This window comes from Stegostoma tigrinum, chromosome 26 (assembly GCF_030684315.1).
Source record: "Stegostoma tigrinum isolate sSteTig4 chromosome 26, sSteTig4.hap1, whole genome shotgun sequence".
Taxonomy (NCBI): Eukaryota; Metazoa; Chordata; class Chondrichthyes; order Orectolobiformes; family Stegostomatidae; genus Stegostoma; species Stegostoma tigrinum.
Window position 1 is genome coordinate 42,392,352 of NC_081379.1, and position 27,935 is coordinate 42,420,286.

Sequence of the window (27,935 nt, forward strand, 5' to 3'; positions counted from 1 at the left end):
AATACCGCGGCAACGTGCTGTCTGATTGGCGGATTTCTAGGCGGCGCGGGGGTACTTGGGGGGACGTGGCCTTTCTTCTTCCTTTCTGTCCCGGAGCTCGAGGTGAGTGTCGGAGTAATGAGTCACGGGAGAGTGGGCACCTGACCTAGGCCCAGCTTTAGCCCCTACTCCCTCCACATCGGGCAAGGCAGCCCATCTGGCGGGATCGTGGGCCGACGATCGCCGGGCGGCCGCAGCGGCATGGCTTCTGCTGCCGTTAGGCCCGGTTCCCCACACGTGTCCCAGTGCGTCTGAGCCGCGAGTGACGGAGGTTTATACAAACACTGTCTGTGGGGCCCATTATGGTAGGCCTCGTAGGTCGCCCGTTTCCCCCGAAGTAATTCCTGGCGCACTATTCCAGGGCTTTTAAAATAAAGACCTTACTTGCCTCTGCCCCTCCCCAGCTCTGATTGGAAATGAGATAGGTTGTCTTCCTGGCTTTATGATTCATTTGATAAACTTTGCTGAAAACGTTTGCGTTTGGTTGCAAAAGTAGGGAGATTCTGTTTCACTTATATAAATCATTGGTGAGACCCTAGTTGGCCTCCTTATTTAAGTAAGGATGTAAATACTTGGGAAGCAGTTTGGGGGAGTGGGGTTATGAGACCTGGGATCAGGTTGGTCGCCTTTTGTGGAACAATTAAATGGGCTAGGCTTATGTCGACTGGAGTGTGGAAGTCTTAAGAGTTGACCTGATTGGCATATGCAAGATCCTGAGGGGCTTTGACAGGATGGATGTGGGAAAAGAAATTTCCCTTGGTGAGAGAGCCTAAACTAGGGGTTGCTATTTAAAAAATAAGTAGTCACCCGTTTAAGGCAGAATTATAATATTTCTCTTGAGTCATGAATCTTTGCCACTGCTGTTGTTGCAGGATGAAATTTTCAGAGTGTTAGAATATTTTTAAGGATGGGTTTGATAGATTTTTGATAAGAGGGTGAAAAATTATTTGGCGGTAGGCAAGAATGTGGAGTTGATGTTACAATCAGATTAGCCATAATTGAATTAAACAGTGACCTAGGCTTGAGGGGACAACTGGCCTTGGGGGAATGGACAATAAATGAGGTTTTGCAGAATGGGCCTCTGGATGGGTTTGTGTATTTGGCTACTAACAGTTAGACAATCCAACAATGTTGAGGATGTGAGTTTGCTCGCTGAGCTGGAAGGTTAGTTTTCAGACGTTTCGTCACCGTTCTAGGTAACATCATCAGTGAGCCTCTGATGAAGCGCTGGTGTTATGTCCCGCTTTCTATTCTCAAAACTTGCTAGCCAATGTTGAATTATAACGGAAGTGAATTGTAGTTTAATTTAGAGGAGCAAGTGAGCCTTGAAATGAGTAGAGGAGCAGTTTAAAGTTACAGAAGACAACACTTCAAACTAAGAACAAAGTGTGGAGCTGGATGAACACAGCAGGCCAAGCAGCATCTCAAGAGCACAAAAGCTGACGTTTTGGGCCTAGACCCTTCGTCAGAAGTGATGATCCTCTGATGAAGGGTCTAGGCCCGAAACGTCAGCTTTTGTGCTCCTGAGATGCTGCTTGGCCTGCTGTGTTCATCCACCTCCAAACTTTGTTATCTTGGATTCTCCAGCATCTGCAGTTCCCATTATCACTTCAAACTAATCTGATTTTGTCCTTCCCTGGCTTCCAGTAGTACTTTTGCAAAAAAACTGCCTTTTGATAGTGGTTCCTAGCTTGGCCAATTTGTTTTGGGGTATTAAGTATTAGGCTACTGTTGAAGCATTTAAATGATTTTTGTAGTAATTGTATAATCTGATGAAGGTCTAGGCCTGAAACATCAACTTTTGTGCTCCTAAGGTGCTGCTTGGCCTGCTGTGTTTATACGGCTCCACACTTCATTATCTCGTAATCTCATAACTGTTGCTTTTCTGAAAAAAATCCTTTTGGTATTATCTTGTGAATTTTTGCCTCATTTTGTTCCTCCCCCCGCCCCCCCCATTTTCCTGCAGTAAAATCTTGTCTTTAAACCAGTCAGTGGCAATCCTTGGAAGCACGTAAAGATGCCCAGGGAAGACAGAGCTACGTGGAAGTCCAACTATTTTTTGAAAATTATTGTGAGTATAGTTTATCATTAACTGTCCAAATGAACTATTTTCATTGCTGTCTTAGCAAAGTTGCTTCATGCATTGTGGAAGAGATTTCCCAGAGCTGTCACAATCGAGGTGGAATGGCAGCTTTACCCAGTTCAGTAATTTAAAATGATCAGGCTAGATCTGACAGAGGTGCAGCAGTATGAAACTGGACATGAATCGATACTGGCCCATCGAAGCCAATCTGCAAGAGACATAAGATGTTAAATGGTTTTCAGAATACAGTTGCTAAACTCTCCTGAAGACAGTGCAAGCGGATGCAGTTTTTAAACAATCAGGTGTTGATGTGTCTGGAACTTACTACTGTCCCAGTATAGTTGTATACTTGTGTCACAACATTGATAGTTTGAGGCCTTAAATATAATATAACTTTCTCAATCCACTGTTCCAGTGGAAATTGTTACTGTCTGGATTTTATCCATCAGCCCTATGCTCGTTCCATCACACTGGCATTTTAGTGTGTTGAAATTATATTGACTATATGGTGGAGGTGTAAATTCTGAGTTAGTTACTGGTGTGGTTCTGTCTGGGTTTTCTCCACTAAAGTTGTAGTAATCTGTGTATGTGTGTGAGATGGGTGTGGGGAGAGGAGCATTTGCTGTCTGGCTGGAGATCTCAGTAGAATCATTGCAGTCAGGGACACAGCTTGGAGCTGGGAACAAAACAAAGAGAAGAGTTTTGATCTGCAGCAGCTTAGATGCTGGATAAAGATAAAGAAACAAAAGCCTGATAGATAATTACCAGATTTGGAAGAATATGTTTATGATCTCAAATTTTAAAAAGGACCACGCTGGTGGTAACTTAAATTGAATGCTGAAACTGACCATCTCTAACAAGAGAGAATGTACCTATATGTTTTATGATCATCAAATTGCCATTGCTGAATCTCCACCATCAACGTTCGGGCAGTCGCTCGAGTGGAAACTTGACTAGATCACTATATAAATACTGTGACTACAAGAGCAGACTGAGAGTTCTGCAGTGAGTAACACCCTTCCTAGCTGCCCAAAATTTGTGTACCATTTACAAGGCACAGTTCAGTCATTTGGTGGAAGACTTACAATTTCCTAGGGTGAGTGCAGAATATTTGAGGTTCGGCACTGTGCAGGACAAAGCAGCTGACTTGATTGGAACTCTCTCCACCAATTTAAATGTTGACTCCCAGCACCATTGACATTGTCGCCACCCTATGTACTTCATGAAGCGCTGTGACAGCTCCTGCCAAATCCATATCACCTAGAGGAACAAGGGCATCGGATACATGGGAATACTGCTGCCTATAAATCTCCATCAAATCTCTTACCATCCTGATTTGGATCTATATCACAGTGCTTTCACTGTCTGCGTGTAAATCCTGCAGTGCCAAACCTAACAGTACTGAAGGTGCACCTAGATGACAGGAATTGGAACACCTCAAAAAGGTGGCTCGCTATTACTTTTGAGTGTATTCAGGGATGAAGAATGAATGCTAGTCTTGCCAGTGACATTGCGTTCTCTAAATAATTGAGATACTTTCTGTACCGTTACTTGAAGCCAATCCCACAAGGTAATTCCTGGTTGGGTTGGGTAATTCCTGACTTTGTTTCATGTCAACAAATGGAAAGCTTATTGAGGCCACTTGTTTTGCGTATAGTTATACTGTTTCCGTATCCTCTTTCTAGCAACTGTTGGATGACTATCCTAAGTGCTTCATTGTTGGTGCAGACAATGTTGGATCCAAACAGATGCAGCATATCCGAATGTCGCTGCGTGGAAAGGCCATTGTACTGATGGGCAAGAATACCATGATGCGTAAAGCTATCAGAGGTCATCTGGAGAACAATCCTGCTCTGGAAAAGTAAATAGCTGCCAGAAGCTGCTAGAGCATATACATGGAATTTATGACAGCACATGAATCTATGTTCTCATTTTGTATATGTGACATTATACTAAAGCCCAGTTTCTCTCCAGACTTCTGCCACATATCCGTGGAAATGTTGGCTTTGTATTCACCAAGGAGGATTTGTGTGAGGTCCGTGACCTGCTGCTGTCCAACAAGGTAATGTTTTCCTGGGTCGCAGCTCTGATACGTTTTTACATGGTAAAAGTAGAGTGACTTTGTATCAAGGTAGAGGTCTAACGTAGAAATCATTGTCACTTTTAATGGGTTTGCTTGGTCTGTGATTAAACCTAAATGTAATTTGTCTCTCTGATTTATCATTCCTCCGCTACCGTGAGTGGAAATACATTGTAATAGTGGGAGCCTTCAATACTGGCTAAGTCTGTCCCTTGTTTGTAAAAGGTGTTGGCAGAGTTTGTTTCATGGATGTGAATGTACAAACAAATCTTAAATTGAAAAACGTATTGCAAGAGTTGTCTTTATCTGATGCTGGATAATTTTGCTTAATTGTTAACAATTCTTTTGTCTGTTTCTCACTAGTGCTGGTTTCTTGTTTCTTCAACAGGTGCCAGCTGCTGCACGTGCTGGTGCGATTGCCCCTTGTGAGGTCACTGTGCCAAGTCAAAACACAGGTTTAGGTCCTGAGAAGACCTCGTTCTTTCAGGCTTTGGGCATCACTACGAAGATCTCCAGAGGTACCATTGAAATTTTGGTGAGTGCTGATGAATGAATTCGTGCACCTCAAAATTATTTGCAGTTTCCTTTCATCAACAAAATGAACTGACACCATTGCTCACTACAACTAACAGTTTTTAGCTCTCCTTCCTGTCTTAACAATTGGCCTGACAATTGATACTCATGCTGCTGTGGTATTTCTCAACCTGCCGGCAGTTTCTTTTTTGTTTGTTGTAATTAAACTAATGGAGACCCTATTGTTTGAGGTGACTTGTTTTTATTGTAGAATGCAAGGGTGTTTATTGCTGATCTGATCATCTTATATTTATTACTTTACCTATTGATTAAATGCAAACAAATAGTTTTAAATGAGATTGGAAGATTTTTATAATTGATGTTTGACATGCAATTTTGAGAATTTATTCACTTTTACCAATAGCTTTCTTCTCCATGATAAATCATGTAGTTCAATTCCAGATTGAGGCGGTTTCATGATTTTGTATTGAAGACTGCAAAGTTATTGTACTTGTTTTCTTCTTGAACCTTGAATGAATTGTTGCTTTCCTTAACTCTCTATAAAATGAGTTAACAGTAATGTTGATTTTTGTCCTGACAAATTATTGGCTTTTCCTATAGAGTGATGTACAACTCATCAAGGTCGGTGACAAGGTGGGAGCCAGTGAAGCCACGCTGCTGAACATGTTGAACATCTCTCCCTTCTCCTACGGCTTGGTGATCATGCAAGTTTATGACAATGGAAGTGTGTACAATCCTGAGGTCCTGGATATCACTGAAGAAACTCTGCATAAATGTTTCCTCAATGTATGTTGAGTGAAATTACTAGAGCTTTTTGCTTGAGATTTTATGGACCATAAAGACCTCGGTTATGAAGATTTTGACACGTAACCATTCTGCATATTGTGCGGTTTTAAGATTCAGAGTTTGACGTTACAGACTGTCAAATCTCAATATTCTGTCTTCAGACAGGCTGTTAAATCCTGTGCCACATTCTTTAGCCTTCAGTTACAAGAAACCACTGTTTAAAGGTGGAGACGACCGTGCACAATTAAGACTTTAATTTTCAGTAATGCCTTGAACTGGAGTATTACACCCTTGTAATTTCTTTCATTCAAATTAGTACTTTTTACATAGTTTGCCTTTTCTGGCTGTGGTTGGAAATTCTAGTCCTGGCAGTACAGTTTTTGTTAATGATGTCAATTGTTTACACAGGGTGTTCGCAATGTGGCCAGTGTGTGCTTGCAGATTGGTTATCCAACCATTGCCTCGATACCACACTCCATCATCAACGGCTACAAGAGAGTGCTGGCTATTGCTGTGGAGACAGACTACTCCTTCCCATTAGCTGAAAAGGTAATACTTAAATGTATCAAGTTGAGCGAGTAGTGTTGTAGGGTTTATTGTTAGCTGATACCCTGTAGGCTTCTGTGGTACAGTGGCAATGTCCATGTCTCTGGACCAGGAGGCTCAAATTCAAGTTCGATCTGTTCCAGAGGTGTGTAATAGCATCTCTGAACGGGTTGATTTGAAAAATATCTAGTTGATACCTTGATGGCATAATCACAAACTTTGTCTTGAACGTGAATCTGGTTTGAAAAATTGATGTCTTAGTAAGCAATCCTGCCTGTGTCTATGTATTCTAATTGGATTTATTTTTTTGAGGTTGATTTCTTTTTTGCTTTTGAAAGACAGACTAATGTCTTCACTTGCTAGCATTTTTGACTCTTTTTTTTCTTTCTAATATTAATCTATACATGATTCTATTTTGTGAACTGTGTAATCAAGATCCTTCCTCGTAACTGTCCTCATTCCACCCTTTCCTATCAGGGCAAGTACTTCTTTTCTGCCTGTTTTCTTGAAGTGTTGCATACCCTAGAATATTAATTTCCTGAACTTGGTCACTTTGTAACAATGTAACAATGTCTGTGTAATAGAGGTTTCATCTAAACCGTTCATCTCTATTTGTCCTAGTAATTCAACTGTTATTGTTGATGCTTTTGTGCATTCCAAAAGTTTCATTCTTGTTATAACTTATTCCTTTGCAAGCATCCTAGTTACCCTTGTGTTCCTCTGTTTTCCACTCATTTTGTCTTTGAACAACCCACTGAACCATATTTATTGTCTTCGCTTTTCAGTTTGAATGCTATGTTGCCCTTTACTGGACCATCCTTGCGTCCCATTTTTTCCCCTTTGGTTAAGACCTTATCCGCAGTCCTCACCATCTGCTTCACTAGAACACTGAGTGAAACCCATCTCAGTTGAATAGCTTCCTATGTTGCTTCCACTGGTGGCATTAACTATAAATTAGGAAGTGGAGTGAAGAAAAGGACTAGTGAAATTCTCACCTGTCTGGAAGCAATGTGATGAAAGTCAGGTCTGATGTGCTCCGTCCTCGGGTCCTAGAGAGGTGGCTAATGGGGTGGCAGTACGTTTGTTAACTTTTCAAAATTCGCTCCATTCTGGATCGGTTCCATCAGACTGGAATGTAGTAACTGTAACCGTGTACATGTTCAAGGATTGAACATGGTAGAAAACCGGAAACAAAGATAATTTTGGCTTGAAATTTGTCATGGGGAACATTTACTGAAGTTGGATAATTAAGGAAGTTACGAGCAGTTAGAAAAAGTCAAGGTAATCAGTAAGAATCAGCACAGTTTTGTGAAAGGTGAATCCTGCTTCACCAGATTTTTGGAGTTCTTTGAAGGGGTAGGTGCTGTGAATAAGGGGTAACCCAATGAGTTACTGTACTTTGTCAAATGCCTTCTAGAATTTCAAAGGGCCATATACAAAAATTGATTGGCAGACAGAAAGCGAGAGGATGTATGTATTTCCCACAACACATCCCTCACACACCACCCCACCAACCTCCGGATACAACGCATCATCCTCCGACACTTCCGCCATCTACAATCCGACCCCACCACCCAAGACATTTTTCCATCCCCACCCCTGTCTGCTTTCCAGAGAGACCACTCTCCGTGACTCCCTTGTTCGCTCCACACTGCCCTCCAACCCCACCACACCCGGCACCTCCCCCTGCAACCGTAGGAAATGCTACACTTGCCCCCACACCTCCTCCCTCACCCCTATCCCAGGCCCCAAGATGACTTTCCACATTAAGCAGAGGTTCACCTGCACATCTGCCAATGTGGTATACTGCATCCACTGTACCCGGCATGGCTTCCTCAACATTGGGGAAACCAAGCGGAGGCTTGGTGACCGCTTTGCAGAACACCTCCGCTCGGTTCGCAATAAACAACTGCACCTCCTAGTTGCAAACCATTTCCACTCCCCCTCCCATTCTGTAGATGACATGTCCGTCATGGGCCTCCTGCAGTGCCACAATGGTGCCACCCGAAGGTTGCAGGAACAGCAACTCATACTCCGCTTGGGAACCCTGCAGCCCAATGGTATCAATGTGGACGTCACCAGCTTCAAAATCTCCCCTTCCCCCACCGCATCCCTAAACCAGCCCAGTTCGTCCCCTACCCCCACTGCACCACACAACCAGCCCAGCTCTTCCCCTCCACCCACTGCATCCCAAAACCAGTCCAACCAGTCTCTGCCTCCCTAACCTGTTCTTCCTCTCACCCATCCCTTTCTCCCACCCCAAGCCGCACCTCCATCTCCTACCTACTAACCTCATCCCACCTCCTTGACTTGTCCGTCTTCCCTGGACTGACCTATCCCCTCCCTACCTCCCCACCTATACTCTCCTCTCCACCTATCTTCTTTTCTCTCCATCTTCGGTCCACCTCCCCCTCTCTCCCTATTTATTCCAGAACCCTGACCCCATCCCCCTCTCTGATGAAGGATCTAGGCCCGAAACGTCAGCTTTTGTGCTCCTGAGATGCTTCTGGGCCTGCTGTGTTCATCCAGCCTCACATTTTATTATCTAAGATGTATAAATGCATGTCTTTTTGGCACAATGAAGAATGGGTCCTTCAGGGGTATCTGCTGGGACTTAAACTCATATCAGTGACATGGATGAGGGGGGCAAAGTTGTGGTAGCTAACCTTACATACAGTGGTATGTAGGAAAATACTTGTGAACAGGACAAGAAGTTGATATACGGATTGAATAAGTGAGAATAATGTGGGTACACGTGAAATTGTTCACTGGCAGGAAGAAAAAAGAATGGATTATTACTTCAACAGAGAATGACTCTGGAATTCGAATAAGTGGAAGGATCCAATTGTTCTAGTGCAGTGATTTTTAAAAAGTTACCAAGCAGTCCAGGAGGCTAATGGAATACTAGCCTCTACGAGAGGAATGGAACCTAAAAGCTAGAATGTTATGCTTTGATTTTACAGAGCTATGAATTGACCACATCTCAAATACAGTATGCTGTTCTTGTCATAAGGAAGGATGTAACTGCGGTGGGGGGATGTCAGTGGAGATGTACTAGATTTTACATCTGGAATAAGTGGATTCAGTTTTGAGGAGAGATTGAACAGGTTGGGCTTCTTTTCACTGCAGTTTAAAACAATGAGAGGTGACTCGATTGTTCAAGTTCTTATATGCTTCAATCTTGTCAAGGTGGGTATTAGAAAATGTTTCCTTCTGTGAGTTTGTTCAAAACTAAGGGCACAATTTTAAAATTAGGTTGGCCCTTCTAGGGCAGAGCTGAAGAGAGAATTTCTCTGGGGTTTGTGTAAATTTGGAACTGTCTACCTCCAGAAGGCAATGGGCTGGGGATCATTGAATGTCTTGGATGGAAGAACGTGCGTTTTTGTTAGGCATGGAAGTTGAACGTTATCAATAGATGGGAATGTGGAATTTGAAATAGGAATTGGACAGACATGCACTTGAATCACCTACTACTGCTCCTCAGTCATACATTTGTATGTTCATGAAGCGTGCACTCTGTTCTCAGTTTAGATGTCCTGTTGTAACAAAATATAGATTTTGTATTCATTTAGGGTTAAAAGCAGTTATAACTCAACTTTTCAAAAAATTGCATCCCAACTGTTTGTAATTCAGCATTCTTGAGAATGATGTTTTTCTTTTGCTATTAAATAGATAAAAATAAATTGTTTTCAGTTTCTCCTTAGACAGACTGATGTTCTTCAGTTCTGAAACTCCCTCCCTAAAACCTCCACCTCTACTTTCTTTCTTGAAGTTGAAATGGGTTGTGTCTTTGCGCTGATTTGAAAATTGGCAGTGAAGGGTAACAGGAAGTTGTTCCTTGTTCTTAACAACAGGTCAAGGCTTACCTGGCCGATCCCTCGGCATTTGTGGCCCCTGTGGTTGAGGCTGCTCCAGCTGCTGCCAAAGAGGAAGTGAAGGAGGTGAAGAAGGAAGAGTCTGAGGAATCGGATGATGATATGGGCTTTGGTTTGTTCGATTAAAACCCAGCTGCTCATGGCTCAATACATCTTTGCAAAATAAAGGAAATTATTATTAAAGAGTTTGTGGGCTCTCACTTATTTCTGTTTTATAGCGCAGAAGGAAGCCTTTCAGTCCATCAAGGCAGCACCAGCCAACAAAGATCTGATAACACTAATCCCATTTTTCAGTTTTGGCCCATTGCCCTGGAATCTCGCAATGCAAATGGCTATCTAAAGTGCTTAAATGTCACTAGAACTTCTGACATGACCGTTTTTTCACCCAGTTAATTTCAAACCCCCACCATCCTCTGGGTGAAATTCTCCATAACCCTCCTCTTGTACCTCCTACCTTAAATTTAATATTTCCTGGTTAATGACCCTCCTCCTAATTGAAAACAACTCCAAGCTGCTGAGTGCCTGCAGTAACTTTTGCTTTGACTTGGAGCTGAGACAAGTCTCAGAAGTGTGTTTTACAATATTCTTTTATTACGTTTGTTCAGAATCCTCCAATTTCATTATTGGGTATGCATTCCTGAAACTTCCTATCCACCCAATCTACACCCTTCAAAATCTTATTCACCTTTAGCAGGTTTCCTCTCCCCTTTCATTGCTCCAACGAAGACAACCCCAGCCTATAGCACAGACCCTCCAGCCCCAGGCAGCATCTCTGTAAATGTCTGCACCTCTGGTGCAATTTTACCATCCCTAAATGTGACTGCAAGTAATACTTCGATTGTGGTCTAACCAGTATTTTGTAAATTTCCTGCCTTGAGTTCTATGCCTCTGTTAATAAAGGAAAGTATCCCATATTCTGCCTTAACCAAGTTATCTACCCAGTCTGTCACCTTCTGAGATTTATGGATTACGTACAAAAAAACCCCACTGGTTTTCAGTCCTTTTTAGAGTTTGACCATATATAGTATCTTGTTAGCTGTTCCTGAGCTTGCAAATGCTCTGTGCAGTCAGTTGTTATGGTTTTGAGGTTTGTCTATCTGCATTACTTAACACCCTACAAATTTTATTGAGAACCTTTTAATTATACTACCACATTTAAGCCCCCATGATTAATGTATTCCATAGGCACCAAACCCAGCGGAACCCCACTGGAATCAGGACCTGCAGGCAGAGAACCATCACCCTCAGCTTCTTCCTTCAGTCAGTTTTGGATCCAGTATCTCACTTTGTGAGGATATTGCCTTCTTGCCCAGTCTGGCAAGAGCAACCTTGTCAAAAGGCTTGCTAAAGTCCATTTAGACCACAGCATATACATTACCCTCATCAGCCCTATTTGATCAAAAAATTCAAGCAGGTCTGCCAAACGTGATCCTGCCAACAAAAGTCTATGCTGCTTGTCTGTGATGAATCCATACTACTCCAAATGAAGATCTTCCTCCTTTTACCAATTTCCCCATCACAAAAGTCAGGCTGCCTGGCTTGGACTTTTGTGTTCCATGTCTTTTAATAACAAAGGGATGCTAGCAGTTGTCCGGCACCTCATGTATGACTAGGTCTCCTTTTTTACTTAATGTTTTATTTAATTGAGTTCTCAAGTTCATGTATATTTATGGTGCTAATGTCTATCAAATTTTGACCTACTTCAGATGCATGCTGTGAAGATAATGTAGCTTAAATGCTGCCAACTTAGACAGGAAGTTTGGCATGGATTTCTTTGGAATTACAGCTAATTTTCACGTTTTTGCCAAAGAGACTAGGCTTAGGAATGCACATGATTATTGTGGAAGCAGTTAAGTCGTGTGAATATATACCCACTGACAAAATTGGAGGATTTCAGGCAAACTTAATGAGCGAAGTATATTGTAAAACACTAATATGGAGAGTTGTCTCAGTTCCAAATGAAAGCAAATATCACTAGAAGGACTTAGCAGCATGGAGTTTCTACGGGGTAATTTTGAGTGTTCATGTTTTGTCAAACAGCAGTCTTCTTTGTTGTTGAACACTAATGCAAAATAGTCATCTGGTCCCAGTTCTGCTTCTACTCTGATCAGCTTTTTTCACATCTCTGACATACCTGCTAGGGAACAGATACACCCTTGGGAAGGGTCAAGGACCAGAATGTTCTCTTTGTCAATTGTTTTTCCACTTGGAGTGTGACATTGTTTGATTTCTGTGGCGACCCGATACATTTGCCTGAAAATCTATAATCGACGCTTGTTAGCACAAAGGCCTAGAGTTTGTTCCAAACAGAATCACAAAGTGATCTGAGAAGATGGTTTAAAAACTGCCAAGAGAAACCAAAGCTCTTTGAGACTGTTGTAAATCTATCTACAGAAAGCAATGCAGGACAGACTGTTTGTAGGTATTGACAATTCAAAAAATGACCAGTGCAATAAACACTAAATTAACAGTCAGCCTGGGAAAGTGAAGGTTGCTAGGCAATGTGCTAAAACAGAGGAAAACCTCAATGTTGGAAGTTGGTCAGTGCTGAAAGAAAAATTTGAACAGTTAGGACCCATGTGAGTTCCTATAGCAACAATTTTTTTAGCATAAGTAAAGGAGTTCAAGGGAAATTAATAAGCTTTAGAACAAGTTCATCCTAAATGGAAAGGCATTAGTGGTTGGGAATTAACCATTCAAGTGTAAAAGTAAAAATATTTGGGGAATCAAGAAATTGTGTTTAAGCCTAAGAAATGTAGATTTCTTCAAATTTGTAGCCTTGGGAAGAAAGTATTGAAAGTTTCATATCTTGAGATGGTTTACTGTAACTTCAGAGGGGACTTGAGAGTGAAGTAACCCAAGAGAAACAGTACATAGTGGAAGGTGGAAAACATTGGATTTAGCACCTTGACTGCATTACAATTCTAATTTCCAAGCCAATAGGGAGCACTTTCTAAAACGTAATACATTGGCAAAGGTAGATGTGATTATGCATTTGTTTCTTCCTAACCACACCTCCTTCAAAGACCAACAGAATAATCTGTTTCCAATGATGTGTAAAATTTCAATTCATTTGAAATCCTTTCACTCCTTTGCCGAACATATTTGACTATTCAAGCGTCTTTGAATCTTGCCTTATACTGTGATTTTTGCTATGAAGCACGGTAAAGAGGCATGCTCCATGTCTGCCTCGGCTGGAACAGAGATTGAACCCCTACATTCTGAACCTGACCTTGTTTGATTTAACTGTGGCCCAACAATCTGTTTGTGCAGAGTTAAAATTGAGCCCAAGATTCAGAGATGAGCACTAGAGTCATGGAGTTGTGAAGCAGATCTTTCATTCCAACTCGTCCATGCCGACCAGATATCCTAAGCTGATCTCATTCCATTTGCTGGGAACATGCAAAAACTTGGACAATCTTAAGAATTGTATTAGGATTGTAAATCTCCAACTAAACAATGAGAGCACAAAGCTAGGTTTTAAATATAATGAGCAGATCCTTTTAATATGCTTTTTCCATTAGGTTTGAGTGTGAGAATGGTGCTTGTAGAAGGTAGAGGAATAAGTAATGAACAGGTGAGCATAAAGCACAGCAGAGGTGTTAAGAGAGCAATAGTTTGTAGTGGAGATAGAGGCCAATGACTAGAAATGAAACATAATGCACGTATAACATCACTAGCGTAGTGAGGAGCACTCATCTCTCATAATGTCTTATGGCAAAAACAGGTGATATATGTCAATACTGTGTGAAAACAGCTTATCGTTACCTATTTATTTACTGAACGTTTGTTAATGTTAGCTGAAGTCTCAAATCACGCATGATTTCATCAGCATAATAATTTACCTCTGGGGTGCCTCAGGCATTTTTCAGCATGGATACTGATTTATCTTAATCCTGACCTTTAAATCACATGTATGATTATCTGACTAAAGTACTCCCTAAGAGCCTGAGTTGTTTTATCAGTGTTTAATTTTTCCTGATCTCCCAGCAGACATTTACGTTACAGAAACTCAGGAGCAGATTAAACCACATTGCATTGTTACGCTGGAAGATGCTCCAGTCTGGCAGCTATTTGGTTAATTATTCCTCCCTTCATCATATTCCTATTCTGAACAGTGTTTTGTGTAGTTTAATTCCCAATTTCCATGGGTGTCTCCTAATTTCGTGCTGTAACTTCAGCTCCAAGGTGGAATGCTCCAACAAATGGTACAAGTGGATAATTATGTTTGCGTAATTAAAACAAAAAGAACTGGGATGCTGTAAATCAGGAAGAAAAACAAAGTTGCTGGAAAAGCTCAGCAGGTCTGGCAGCATCTGTGGAGGAGAAAAACAGAGTTAACGTTTCAGGTCTGGTGACCCTTCCCTCAGAACTGATGGTGGCTGGGAAAACGTCAGTTTATATGAAGAAAATAGGGAGGTGAGTGGGGTAGGGAGTAAATGATAGGATAGAGCCCAAGGAGAGAGAAAGATAGTTGTACAGACAAAGGAGTTGCTAACGATCAGGCTGGGAGGGTGAATAGTTGTTAATGGGGACTGTTAGTGACTAACAACAGGGGGTGTGTAGTGGCAGGCTATGTGGTAACAAGGCCTCATGTGTGGGGCAGGGGGCTGGGACATGGGAGAGTTTAGGCCCTAAAATTATTGAAATTGTCCTCCCCACCTACCACCACCCTCCTCTGCTTGGCTGAGCTTGTCCTCAACCTTCAACAACTTCTCTTTCAACTCCTGTCATTTTCTTCAGGTAAGAGAGGTTGCCATGAGTACCCACATGGTCCCTAGTTATACCTGTCTCGTTGTGGGGTACATGGAACATTCCTTGTTCCAGTCCCCACCTGCAACTCTTTCTTCAATTCATCGATGATATCATCGGTGCTGCTTCTCTCTCCTGTCTGTAATTGGAAACCTTCATCAATTTTGCCTCCAATGTCCACCCTGCCATCACTTTCACCTGGTCTGTATCTGACTCTTCCCTTCCTTTCCTCAACATTTGTGTTTCCGCTTCTGGGGATAGACTGGCCGCTAATATCCATTACAAACCCACAACTCCCACAGCTACCTGGACTATACATCCTCATACCCCGCTTCCTGTAAAGACTCCATCCCATTCTCTCAGTTCCTCCGTCTCCATTGCATATGTTCAGATGAGGCCAACTTGGACAAGGGAGCCTCCGAAATGTCCGCATTCTTACTCAACCGAGGATTCCCCAGCTCCGTTGTCGACAGGGCTCTTAATTAGGTCCGACCCATCTCCTGCACCTCTGCCCTCACCCCTTCACTTTCCTCCTGCAACAGCAATAGGGTTCCCCTTATCCTCACCTACCATCCCACCAGCATCTACATCCAGAAGATCATCAGACGCCATTTCCACCACCTCCAGCAAGATGCCACCAGACGCATATTTGCTGCTCACAATGTGGTCTCCTCTACATTGGAGAAACAAAGCGTAGACTTGGCGATGTCTTCGCAGAACATCTACGTTCTGCTGGCAAAAAAGACCCTGAACTACCTGTTGCCTGCCACTTCAATGCACCACCCTGCTCTCTGGCCAACATCTCTGTCTCTGGCTTGCTGCAGTTTTCCAGTGAAACCCAACGCAAGCTGGAGGAACAACGTCTCATTTTCCACTTGGGGAACCTACAGCCGTCCAGACTCAATTTTGAGTTCAATAATTTTAGGGCCTAAACTCTCCAATGTCCCAGCTCCCCACCCGACACTCCAGGCCTTATTACCACACAGCCTGCCACTACACACCCTCTGTTGTTAGTCACTAACAGTCCCCACTAACAACTATTCACCCTCCCAGGGATAGTAGGAACTGCAGATGCTAGAGAAGCTGAGATAACAAGGAGTAGAGCTGGATGAACACAGCAGGCCAAGCAGCATCAGAGGAGCAAGAAGGCTGACGATTCGGTCCTGAACCCTTCATGTCAGCCTTCCTGCTCCTCCGATGCTGCTTTGCCTGCTGCGTTCATCCAGCTCTACACCTTGTCATCTCAGATACACCCTCCCAGCCTGATTGTTAGCAACTCCTTTGTCTGTTCAATCGTCTTTCTCACTCTTTGGGCTCTATCCTATCGCTTACTCCCTATTCCACCCACATCCGTATTTTCTGCATATCAACTGACATTTTCCCAGGCACCATCAGTTCTGAGGAAGGGTCACTGGACCCGAAACGTTAACTCTGTTTTCTCCTCCACAGATGCTGCCAGACTTGCTGAGTTTTTCCAGCAACTTTGTTTTTCTTCCTACTTCTGTTTGTTATGTAGTTTCCCTGGATATTCTGCTGATCCATGTTACATTGGGACAAAGTGTAGAACTCTGCATGTTCAGGCTGAGAAATGTCTTTTAAAATGCCCACAAACCACATTCACTTAATTTCCTTTAGATGCATGGTCTAGAGCACTCAACCAGTGCCAGTCGCCACAGCCTCACAGTGCCAGGGGCCTGGGTTCAATTCCTGCCTCAGGCAACTGTCTGTGTGGAGTTTGCACATTCTCCCCGTGTCTCTGTGGGTTTCCTCCGGGTGCTCCCACAGTCCAAAGATGTGCTGACTAGGTGGAATGGCCATGCTAAATTGCCCGTAGTGTTCAGGGGTGTATGGGTTATAAGGGGTTGGGTCTGGGTGGGATGCTTCAAGGGGCGGTGTGGACTTGTTGGGCTGAAGGGCCTGATTCCACATTGTAGGGAATCTAATCTAATCAAACCTTTTATCCCTAGTCATTGTGTTCCATCCATAAATGTTTTTGCAAAATCAAAATATTGTGAATGATGGAAATCTAAAAGAAAAGTAGGAAGTGCTGGAGGTACTCAGCAGTTCTGGCAACATCTAGGGTGAGAGAAGTACTGTTAATATTTTGAATCCAATATGACTCTTCTCAGAAGTCATTCCAGACTAAAGTGTTAATTCCTCTTTCTCTCTCCGTAATATATTTTGTTGACTAAGATCTGCAAAATAGGACAAAACTATGGAATAGAGATAGTAGGAACTGCAGGTGCTGGAGAATCTGAGATAATAAGGTGTAGAGCTGGATGAGCACAGCAGGCCAAGCAGCATCAGAGGAGCAGGAAAGCTGATGTTTCAGGCCTAGACCCTTCTTCAGAAATGGGGGAGTGGAAAGGTGTTCCGAAATAAATAGGGAGAGAGGGGAAGATGGATAGAAGATGGATGGAGGAGACAGACAGGTCAAAGAGGTGGGGATGGAGTCAGTAAAGGTGAGTGTAGGTGGGGAGTTTGGGACGAGATAGGTCAGTCTAGGGAGGATGGATAAGTCAAGGGGACGGGGTGAGGTTAGTAGGTAGGAGATGGTGGTGGGACTTGATGTGGGAGGAGAGGATAGGTGGGAGGAAGGACAGGTTAGGGAGGCGGGGACGAGCTGGGCTGGATTTGGGTAGCGTTAGGGGGAGGGGAGATTTTGAAGCTGGTGAAATCCACATTGACACCATTGGGCTGCAGGGTTCCTGAGCAGAATATGAGTTGCTGTTCCTGCTACCTATGGGTGGCATCATTATGGTACTGCAGAAGGCCCAGGATGGACATGTTGTCTGAGGAATGAGTGGGGGCTTTGAAATGGTTCACAACTGGGAGATGCAGTTGTTTAGTGTGAACTGAGCATAGGTGTTCTGCAAAACGGTCCCCAAGACTCCGTTTGGTTTCCCGGATGTACAGGAGGCCACAATGGGAACAGCAGATACAGTATACCACATTGGCAGATGTGCAGGTGAACATCTGCTTGATGTGGATAGTCTTTTTGGGGCCTGGGATGGGGGTGAGGGGTGAAGTTTAGGTGTAGGTGTAGCTGTTCCTGCAGTTGCAGGGAAAAGTGTCGGGGTTTGTGGGGCTGGAGGGGAGTGTGGAGCGGACAAGGGAGTCACGGAGAGAGTGGTCCCTCTGGAAAGCAGGTAAGCGTGGGGAGGGAAAAATGTCTTTGGTGGTGGGGTCGGATTGTAGATGGCGGAAGTGTCAGAGGATGATGCATTGGATCCGGAAGTTGGTGGGGTGGTACGTGAGGATGAGGGGAATTCTGTTTTGGTTGTTATTGCGGGGACGGGGTGTGACGGATGAGTTGCAGGAAATGCGGAAGACACGGTTGAGGGCGTTCTCGACCACTGAGCGGGGCGGTGATGTTGCGGTACTTGGAAAACAAGGACATCTGGGATGTGCAGGAGTGGAATGCCTCATCCTGGGAGAAGATGCGGCAGAGATGAAGGAATTGGGAATAGGGGATTGCATATTTTCAGGAAGGTGGGTGGGAGGAGGTATATTCTAGGTAGCTGTGAGGGTGGGTGAGCTTGAAATGGATGTCAGTTTCTAGGTGGTTGACAGCGATGGAAACAGAGAAGTCCAGGAAGGAGAGAGGTATCAGACATGGTCCAGGTGAACTTAAGGTTGTGGTGGAAGGTGTTGGTGAAGTGGAAGAACTGTTGGAGCTCCTCGTGGAAGCACGAGGCAGTGCCGATACAGTCATCAATGTAACGGAGGAAGAGGTGGGGTTTAGGGCCAGTGTAGCTACAGAAGAGGGATTGTTCCACATAACCTACAATGAGGCAGGCATAGCTTGGGCCCACGCGGGCACCTGTGGCCACCCCCTTTGTCTGTAGGAAGTGGGAGGAATTGAAAGAGAGGTTGTCGAGTATGAGGATGAGTTCAGATAAGCGGATGAGGGTGTCAGTGGAGGGGGACTGGTCGGGCCTGTGGGACAGGAAGAAGCGGAGGGCCTTTAGGTCATCTGCATGGGGAATGTGGGTGTATAGGGGCTGGACGTCCATGGTGAAAATGAGGTGTTGGGGACCAGGGAATTAGAAGTTGTGGAGGAGATGGAGGGTGTGGGTGGAGTCATGGACGTAGGTAGGCAGTTCCCGGACCAAGGGGGACAAAATAGAGTCGAGATAGGAGGAGATGAGTTCGGTGGGGCAGAAGCAGGTGGAGACAATGGGTCGGGTGGTGAGCGGCTTGAGGGGCACTTGCCGGAGGTATTGTTCCCATGTACATTGTGGGCCGAAGGGTCTGTACTGTGCTGTACTGTTCTATGTTCTATGACCAGGGCAGTCAGGTTTGTGGATTTTGGGAAGGAGATAGAAGCGGGTGGCGTGGGGTTGGGGAACGATGAGGTTGGAGGCCGTGGTTGGGAAGTTACCTGAGGTTGTGGATGGTTTGGTAGATGTTGGTTTGGTGATCGGGGGTGGGGTCATGATCCAGGGGATGGTAGGAGGTGGTGTTGGAAAGTTGGCGCCTGGCCTCGGCGATGTAGAGATCAGTGCGCCATACTACAACTCCACCTCCCTTGTCCGCAAGCTTTAAGGTGAGGTTGGTTTGGGAGCAGAGGGCTGCGCGATCTGCGGGGGAGAGGATGGAGTGGGTGAGAGGTGTGGAGAGGTTGAGGCGGTTGATGTCATTGATGGCAGTTGTAGATGAAGAGTTCGAGGGAGGGTAGGAGGCCTTGGGGTGGTGTCCAGGAGGAAGGTATGCGTTGGAGGTGGGAGAAGGGGTCAGTAGTGGTAGGGTTAGGCTCACGGTTAAAGAAGTGAGTGTGGAGGTGGAGGCGGCGGAAAAACTGTTCAGCGTCCAAGCGTGAGCGGTACTCGTTGATGTGTGGGTGGAGGGGGAACAAAGGTGAGCCCTTTACTGAGGACTGACCATTCATCATCAGTAAGGGGATGTCTGGGGGGCTGGTGAAGAATCGGCAGGGCTGGCTTGCAATCTGTGCTCAAGCCTATGTCATACAGATTGTTACCTGTGCAAGCACGGATAGTAAATTTCTTATTTTCATTTCTAATTAAATAACTTTCTGAAAACATGGGGAGAAATGATGGGATAATGTATTAATATTTTGCCACCTACTGCCCAGGACACAGCATTACACAGTTTCAGGAGCCTGATTACATGAGTTTTGCCTCTGTCATTATGAATATGAAGTAAAATAGCCATAGACCCAAAGGACATGAGATTGCTCTCTCAGAGATGACTGCTGGCGGTTTAACCTGAGGGCCGTCATGCCTCAGGTGAAGGGACCGTCCTTCATGGTAACCTCAGCTGGCACAGGAATTGAATCTAAGATGTTAGTATCGCTCCACACCAGACACCAGCTGTCCAGCTGACTGATCTACCAATTCTACTAGTCCGTGAGCAATAGATATTAAAACAAATATAACAACTTGATTAAAGATAACAAGGTGTGGAGCTGGATGAACACAGCAGGCCAAGCAGCATCAGACGAGCAAGAAAGCTGACGTTTCGGGTCTAGTCAATTTGATTTCTTGCTTTTATAGTCTAAGCCCTTTGCAAACTTCTTGACAGCCCATCAGTGCCTCTTTTAAATAATCCAGCTTCAGGAGCTTCTATGCAAACACAGAGTCCATATTTAAAGCAATGAGCAGTAATGATGATAGGGCAGAGGAGCATTTCTTCCAGAGTGGGAATCAAACTGTAGAAGTAAGCGTGGAGGCGGAGGCAGCGGAGAAACTGTTCAACGTCCAAGCGTGAGCAGTGTTCATTGATGTTTGGGTGGAGACAGACAAAGGTGAGCCCTTAATTGTAAAATTTTGTAATGTTAATTTAGAAAAAGTAGCAAAGACCTGAAATTGTTGACTTTGAAAGAAAATGTTGTGAGCCTGGTTCTTCCTGATGTATATTATTGACCTAAACCTGGGTGTATGGGACACAATTTCAAAATGTGAATGATAAAAAATGTAGAATTATTGCGAGATAATAAAATGTGAGGCTGGATGAACATAGAAGGCCAAGCAGCATCTCAGGAGCACAAAAGCTGACGTTTCGGGCCTAGACCCTTCATCAGAGAGGCTCTCTGATGAAGGGTCTAGGCCCGAAACGTCAGCTTTTGTGCTCCTGAGATGCTGCTTGGCCTGCTGTGTTCATCCAGCCTCACATTTTATTATCTTGGAATTCTCCAGCATCTGCAGTTCCCATTATCTCTAGAATTATTGCGAAATGTGCGAAGGTTAGCGCAGAACTATTAAAGGACCAACTGACAAGCTGCTTGGATGGTAGGAAAACGGCAGGAAAAATTCAATGCAAACTGTTTATGACTTATGCTAACTTAGATGAAGCGACTGAATGTATCATAGATAATGGGAACTGCAGATGCTGGAGAATCTGAGATAACAAAGCGTGGAGCTGGATGAACATGGCAGGCCAAGCAGCATCATAGGAGCACAAAAGCTGACGTTTCGGGCCTAGACCCTTCCAACTTTGCAGATGATTTAAGAATGAAAGCAAGCTGTAAAGACGTTATAAAGACACTGCAGAGTGATGTAGACAGATTAAATAAGTGGACAAAAAGATTGGTGGGTGGAATTAACATGAGAAACAATGAGCTTATCTACTTGGTAGGGGAAATAGAAAATGAAAATATTATTTTAATGGAGCAAGACAGCAGAATGCTGCAGAGTAGGGGGATTTGTGTGTCCTTGTGCATAAATCACAAAATGTTAGCATGCAAGTATTATGGAGGCAAAAGGAATGTTAGCTTTCGTTGCTGAAGAGATGAAATATAAAAATAAGACCATCTTTCTACATCTGAACAGGATATTGGTGAGGATTGTTAAAAGTTCTTACTGTCTTTCTTAGAGGGGGATGTACCTGCTTTAAATGCGGTGCGGAGAAGGTTCACTCAGGTGAATCTTGAGATGAAGGTGTTATCTTGTGAGTAAAGGTTTGAGCAGCATGGGACTATCCACATTTGAGTTCTGCAAAATGAGACGTCATTGAAACTTATAAGATTCTGAAGCACTGCGACAGGATAAATGCTGAGTGGATGCTTTCTCCTTGTAGGGTCATCCAAAACTAATGGCACGGTTTAAATGATAGTTGCGGAATATCTAATTTAAGAAAGGGGCAAAGTCTTCTTTCAGAGAGTTGTTAGTCTGTGGAATTCTCTTCCCCAGCTAGCAGTGGTGACTGGGCCATTGAATATATTCAAATTGAGTTGGACAGACTTTTGATTGATCGGAATGTCAAGGATTATTGGGGGAGCAAGCAAGCAAATGGCATTGAGACAACCGTCAGATTATCCCTGATCTTATTGAATGATGGAACAAATAGCTTACTCGTACTGCTATTTCTTATAATCATATGATCATAAAAGTGAAATGATTCATATTCATAGAAAGAGCATGGAGAAACAATATAAGACAAAATCCACAAATCTAAAGACAATGCAGGAGAAGAGGAACATGGATGCATATGTCCATACATTGACTAAGATGGCAGGACAGGCTGACACAACACAGTGTGGAGCGAGAGGAACACGTCAAGGCCAGGCAGGATCAGCGGAGCAGGAAAGTTGACCTTTTGAGTCGGGATCAATCTCCAGGCTGAGAGCCTGGTTATTAAAGCATACTGTAACCTTTGCTTTATTAATCGGGTCATAGAGTACAACAGCGATAGGTTATGTTAAACTTGAGTAGAAGCTTGTTTCAGTTTTGTATTTTAGGAAAGATCTGAAGGCATTAAGAAAACAGAGAGGATCCATGGGAATAATTTCAAGGATGAGAAACATCAGATATGTGGGTAGATTGAAGACATTAGGAATGTGTTCCATGGAGAGAAGGCTGAGAAGAGATTTGGTGGAAGTAATGTAGACACTCATGTAAAAGTTGAGTTTTAGAGACAAAATCTTTCAGCAAAATTTAATGAATTGACTTATGCCCAAGTGACACTGACAAGGTGTTGAAATTACTCTGTGACAGGGGCACACATGCCCTGATTGTCACCATTTGGAGCGGCCTCTGTCACTTCCAGAGATCCTGTCTCGCTCACTGATTCCTTACAGCCTCTATTGCTCACAACTTCCCTGCCTGTGTCACTTACTCACTCCTCCTTTTGCTTGCAGTCCCCCTCTCGGTGCCTGTCTCCTGCAAGGAGTTCTGAAGAAGGGTCACTGGATCTGAAGTATTAACTCTGATTTCTCTCCACAGATGCTCCCAGCCCTGCTGAGTTTCACCAGCAATTTCTGTTTCTGATTCTGCGTTCTGTCTCTGATTAATTCATATTCTGCTTTTCTATTCTTCTTGCTAAAGTCAATCGTCTCATATTTTTGCACGCTATGCGCCGCCTTCCGAATCTTTTCTGGCTCACATAACCTGTCCGCATTTGCTTGCAGAATTGTTGACTCCATCTCACACCTTGCTTTTCTGTGCACCTTTTTGTTCTGAGAAAATTTACCAATACTACACACAACCCCCTGAACCAAGTCACCAATGTAGATCGGAAATATCTGAGAATTGATATCAGTGATCTTGTCATCTTGAAAATTACTCATTCACCCTGACTCTCCATTCCCAGTTAATTAGCCAAGCCTCTATGTTACTCTTAATGTCATCAGCTCTTATACAATGTAGTAAACTGTTACATGGCACTTTATTGAATGCACTTTGGAAATTGATACATGTTACAACTACTGTTTTATCTTTGTCCACTGGCTTGTTAAATCCTCAGAGAACTTTAATACACTGATAGTACCCCTTGTTGCTACAGATACTGGGCTTTGATAGGTTTCCTTGTTCATCTTGTTGACTTTCAACATTGAGTCTTGTGGTTTCAGACACTAGATACATAGGAAGGATGTTACTAAACTGGAAAGGGAGCGGAAACAATTTACGAGGATGTCCCTGAGACTGGAAGGTGTGAGTTACAAAGAGAGGCTGGACAGGCTGGGAATTACTTCCTTGTAGGGAGCTGAGGGATGTCCTTGTAGAGGTTTATAAAGTCATGAGGGGTATAGAAAAGGTGAATAGCAAAGGTCTTTTCCCCGGGATAGGGGAGTCAAAAACTAGACAACACAGGTTTAAGGTGAGAAGGGAAAGATTTAAAAGGGACTTGAGGGTCATCTTCTTGACACAAAGGATGGAGTGTGTATTGAATGAGCTGCCAGAGGAAGTGATAGAGAATTATAACACTTAAAAAGCAGTTGGACAGGTACATGGATAGAAAAGGTTTAGAGGGATATGGGCCAAATACGAGCAAGTGGGCCCAGTTCAGTTTAGGAAACCTCTTCAGAATGGACAAGTAGGGCCGAAGGGCCATTTTTAAGTGGCGTATGACTCTATTTGTCATAAAAGAGTAATGTTGGCACTGTTTGATTGCATAACAAATTTTCTTAATGTTCTGCAATTCTTGATCAATGACGGCTTTTTCATTTTCATTTCCCACTGCTGGATGAAAAGTGAATTCACCTGAAGTTTCCTTTCATTATATTGATAAATTGGAGGAGCTATTTTTCTGTATTGCAAAGGGACTATTAAGAGGAAATTTGGCAGAAGTATTCAAAGCCATGAGAGACGTTGACAAGAGTTGGTAATGATCAGTCCATATATGTATCTTTAATGTTGTACTTTTGCAATAGAGAGACATGGGAACTTTAGGATTATGTGTGAGTAAAACATTACATGTAAAAGAAATTGGCTGACAATTGGGACATTTGATAGATTACATTGGGAGCATACGTTTGTATATGCTTTCCTTTCCATGACACTCTGCACATTTAGTATAACTGATATTCCACTTAAACACATGAAACCAAATTGTTCAGTGAATGTAAACAGGGACAGTATTTGAACTGGAGTTAATTCTCAATTTAAAAACAAGATTTAACTTCAATGCTAGTGAGTTTTGAGAAGAACTTCAATGCTGTTGTGGCACACTGGTAAAAGAAGAAGGGTCTCGGCCTGAAATGCCAGCTTTCCTGCTCCTCTGATGCTGCTTGGCCCGCTGTGTTCATCCAGCTCTACACTTTGTTATCTCTGCACCATTGATGTGTTCAATTAGAATTTCCTGAGAATTCTTCCAGGGAATGGGCTGAAGATCCAATTGAAGCTTTTCATCTGGGCTTTCTACACATCTTTCCTGTGGCAATTCTCCCCTATTATCTATGGACAGATGGTGGAAAAGCAAATTGGGCAGGATGTTCATTTTCACCTGTGTAGTCATGCTGCCGTGGACCAATTTCACATTTCGAAAGCAAAATACTGTGACTGTCGTAAATCTAAAAGATAAACAGAAGCTGCACTAAATAGTCAGTAGCTGGGGCAATGTCTTTTTGGGGAGGGATTTGTTGGTCCTGACTCTGTTTCAGAAAGCAGTAAAGAGGAAACAGATCCAGCTTCCTATAGGGTGTTGTATAAAAGGGAAAAATATCAATGTCACGAAATGTTCTTCAAATTTGTTAATATGGCATTTTTAAGAGTCACCAAAGTAAGATATTTTATGCCAGTCTACTCATTTAGTTAGTTAAAATCTGTTTAAATTTTAAAGCCACATTTATGTGACATCATTTCTAACATTCCTTATACATCTGCCCTTTCCTTGTTTTGCAGTGAAATGTTTTCATTTGAAAGACCTACTGTGATGTGAGCCAGTGCTCTTTGTTGGATGTGTTACAAGTGGAGGCAAAACTGACAAGTGGAGAGGGCTCACAGCAAAGAGTGTAGCTCCACCACATTGTGCTAAATCAACATGATTACAATTACACATTACAGTTGGCGAGAAAAGAAAATATGACATTTTGCTGGCTGCACCGAACACCAGTAATGCCGATATACGTTTTACGTGTGTAGAATCACCTTGAAGAAGCTAGTGGTGAGTCACCATTTCTTGGAGATAAAAGTAGTAACAGAAGCAGCTTAATGGAAACTCCCCTCTGATATACAATACTGAACATTGCAATTTCACTTTCATCATATCCTTTGATACGGGCATGAGAAAGGAAGCATGCGTGTTAGTATCCTGTGTAAGCAGTAAACCACTTTGCTTTATCAGCAAGCTGCACTTATTGCACTAAGGATTGTTCTTTTACATCAGTGGAGATGTTGGTCAGATGTTTTCCACTCATGTTTTATGTATGGCTTGACTGCATAACTGTTAATGGACCAATTATTTTATTCGCCCTCAAAAATTAGAGAGAGGCAGCATGGTGGCTCAGTGGTTAGCACTGCTGCCTCACAGTGCCAGGGATCCGAGTTCGATTCCACCCTTCGGTGACTGTCTGTGGAGTTTGCACGTTCTGCCCATGTCTGTGTGGGTTTCCTCTGGTAATCTGGTTTCCTCCTACAGTCCAAAGATATACATGTTAGGTGAATTGTCTGTCCCAAATTGCCATGTAGTGCCCAGGGGTGTGTAGGTTAGGTGGGTTAGCCATGGGAAGTGTGGGTTTATGGGGATAGGGTAGGAGTGGGTTGCTGTTTGGAGGGTTAGCATGGACTTGATGGGCGAAATGACTTGCTTCCACGCTATAGGGATTCTATTCCCTGAGCAAATGTAGTATGTCAAAGTTTGCGGATGATATTAAGATGAGTAGTACAGCAAGTGTGCAGCGGACACTGAAGTCTGCAGAGGGGTATAGATAGATTAAGTGATTGGGCAATGGTCTGGCAGATGGGGTACAATGTTGGTAAGAGTAACAGCAAATGGACTACTACTTAAATGATGAAAAATTGCAGCATGCTGCTGTGAAGAGGGACAGGGTATCCTTGTGCATGATTAACAAAAAGTTGGTTTGCAGGTGCAACAGGTAATTAAGAAGGCAAATGAATATTGTCCTTCATAGCTAGAGGAATGCAGTTTAAAAACAGGGAGTTGCTGTTTGAACATGTACAGGGTGCTGGTGAGGCTACACCTGGGGTGCTGCATACAGTTTTGGCCTCCTTACTTGAGAAAGGATGTACTGGCATGGGAAGGGGTGCAGAGGAAGTTCTTTAGGTTGATTCTGGAGTTGAGATGGTTGGCTTATGAGGGGAGATTGAGTGGACTGGGACTATACTCATTGGAATTTACAAGAATATGGGGGTGCATGTCATAGAAACATATTAAATTATGAAAGGAATAGACAAGATAGAAGCAGGGAGATTGTTTCCACTGGTGGGTGAATCTAGAATTGCGGGGGGGGGGGGGGGCGCGGGTGCAAAGTTTCAAAATTAAAGGGAGCAGAGTTAGGACTGAGTTGGGGAGGAACTCCTTCACCCAAAGGGTTGTGAATCTGTGGAATTCCCTGCCCAGTGAAGCAGTTGAGGTTTCCTCACTGAATGTTTTTAAGTCAAAGATAGAATTTTGAACAGTAAAGGAATTAAGAGTCATGGTGTGCTAGTGGGTAAGTGGAGCTGAGTCCACAAAAAGATTAGCCATGATTTTATTGAATGGTGGAGCAGGCTCGAGGGGCCAAATGGCCTACTGCTGCTGCTATGTCTTATGTTCTTATGCCCAGGACAGCTTACTACATTCTATTATCTTACAAACATGAAGAATGCCGGAGAAGCTCAGCAGATTAATGTTACAGGCCCAGTACGACTCTTCTTCAGAACTTCAGTCATATATTAACTCCATTAACTCCAAACATTAACTGTATTTCTCTCTTCACAGATGTCATCAGACCTGCTGAGTTTCTCCAGCTTTTTTTTTATTTGTTTCAGATTTCCACATCAGCTGAAATTTGCCCTTCTTTGATTGTGGTCTTGGATTTTTTCCCAATTTATAATGAAATCTTGATATTGGCCCTGTCCTGAGGTGACTGTGTTCTGGAGAATTCAGGTTTACATTTGTTACAGGAAATCAGAAGAATCATATAACTTCTTTGTTCTTTTGAGGTTAGCTTTTGACATATTTTAATAGAGTTTGATAATTAATGGTCATTACTCTCATTAAAGAATAATATTTCACAAATGTATATTAATCCAGTCATTGGCTTACTATTTGAGAGCATTAGTATGTTGCAATATGTTTCTGAGATTGAGCAACTACCCTCCCAAAAATATTCAAAAATACTATCACTTCTTCTACTCCTCTCAATATAATTCTTCTTATTCTTGATCTGTTTGTACTCCTCAAATGCATCATTTTACACTTCTCTGGATTGAATGTCATTTGTCAGTTTTTCACCCACTCAAACTAAATAATTGATAATATTCAGTCAAAAGCTGATCACACAATTATTTTTTGTGTTATCTGAAAACTTCCCAATTATGGCTTTCACATTTAAGTTCAG

At 43.1% G+C, this 27,935-nt stretch overlaps 1 protein-coding gene across 1 annotated transcript; it reads left to right on the top strand.

Moving 5' to 3' along the window:
• rplp0 (ribosomal protein, large, P0) lies at positions 1–10,126 on the top strand. The gene is made up of 8 exons (XM_048556668.2): positions 1–102; positions 2,006–2,110; positions 3,808–3,983; positions 4,097–4,184; positions 4,591–4,737; positions 5,337–5,522; positions 5,931–6,071; positions 9,923–10,126. The coding sequence occupies exons 2-8, from the start codon at positions 2,057–2,059 to the stop codon at positions 10,067–10,069; spliced, it is 939 nt and encodes a 312-aa protein (XP_048412625.1). The 5' UTR covers positions 1–102; positions 2,006–2,056; the 3' UTR covers positions 10,070–10,126.
• Positions 10,127–27,935: the final 17,809 nt, after the last annotated feature.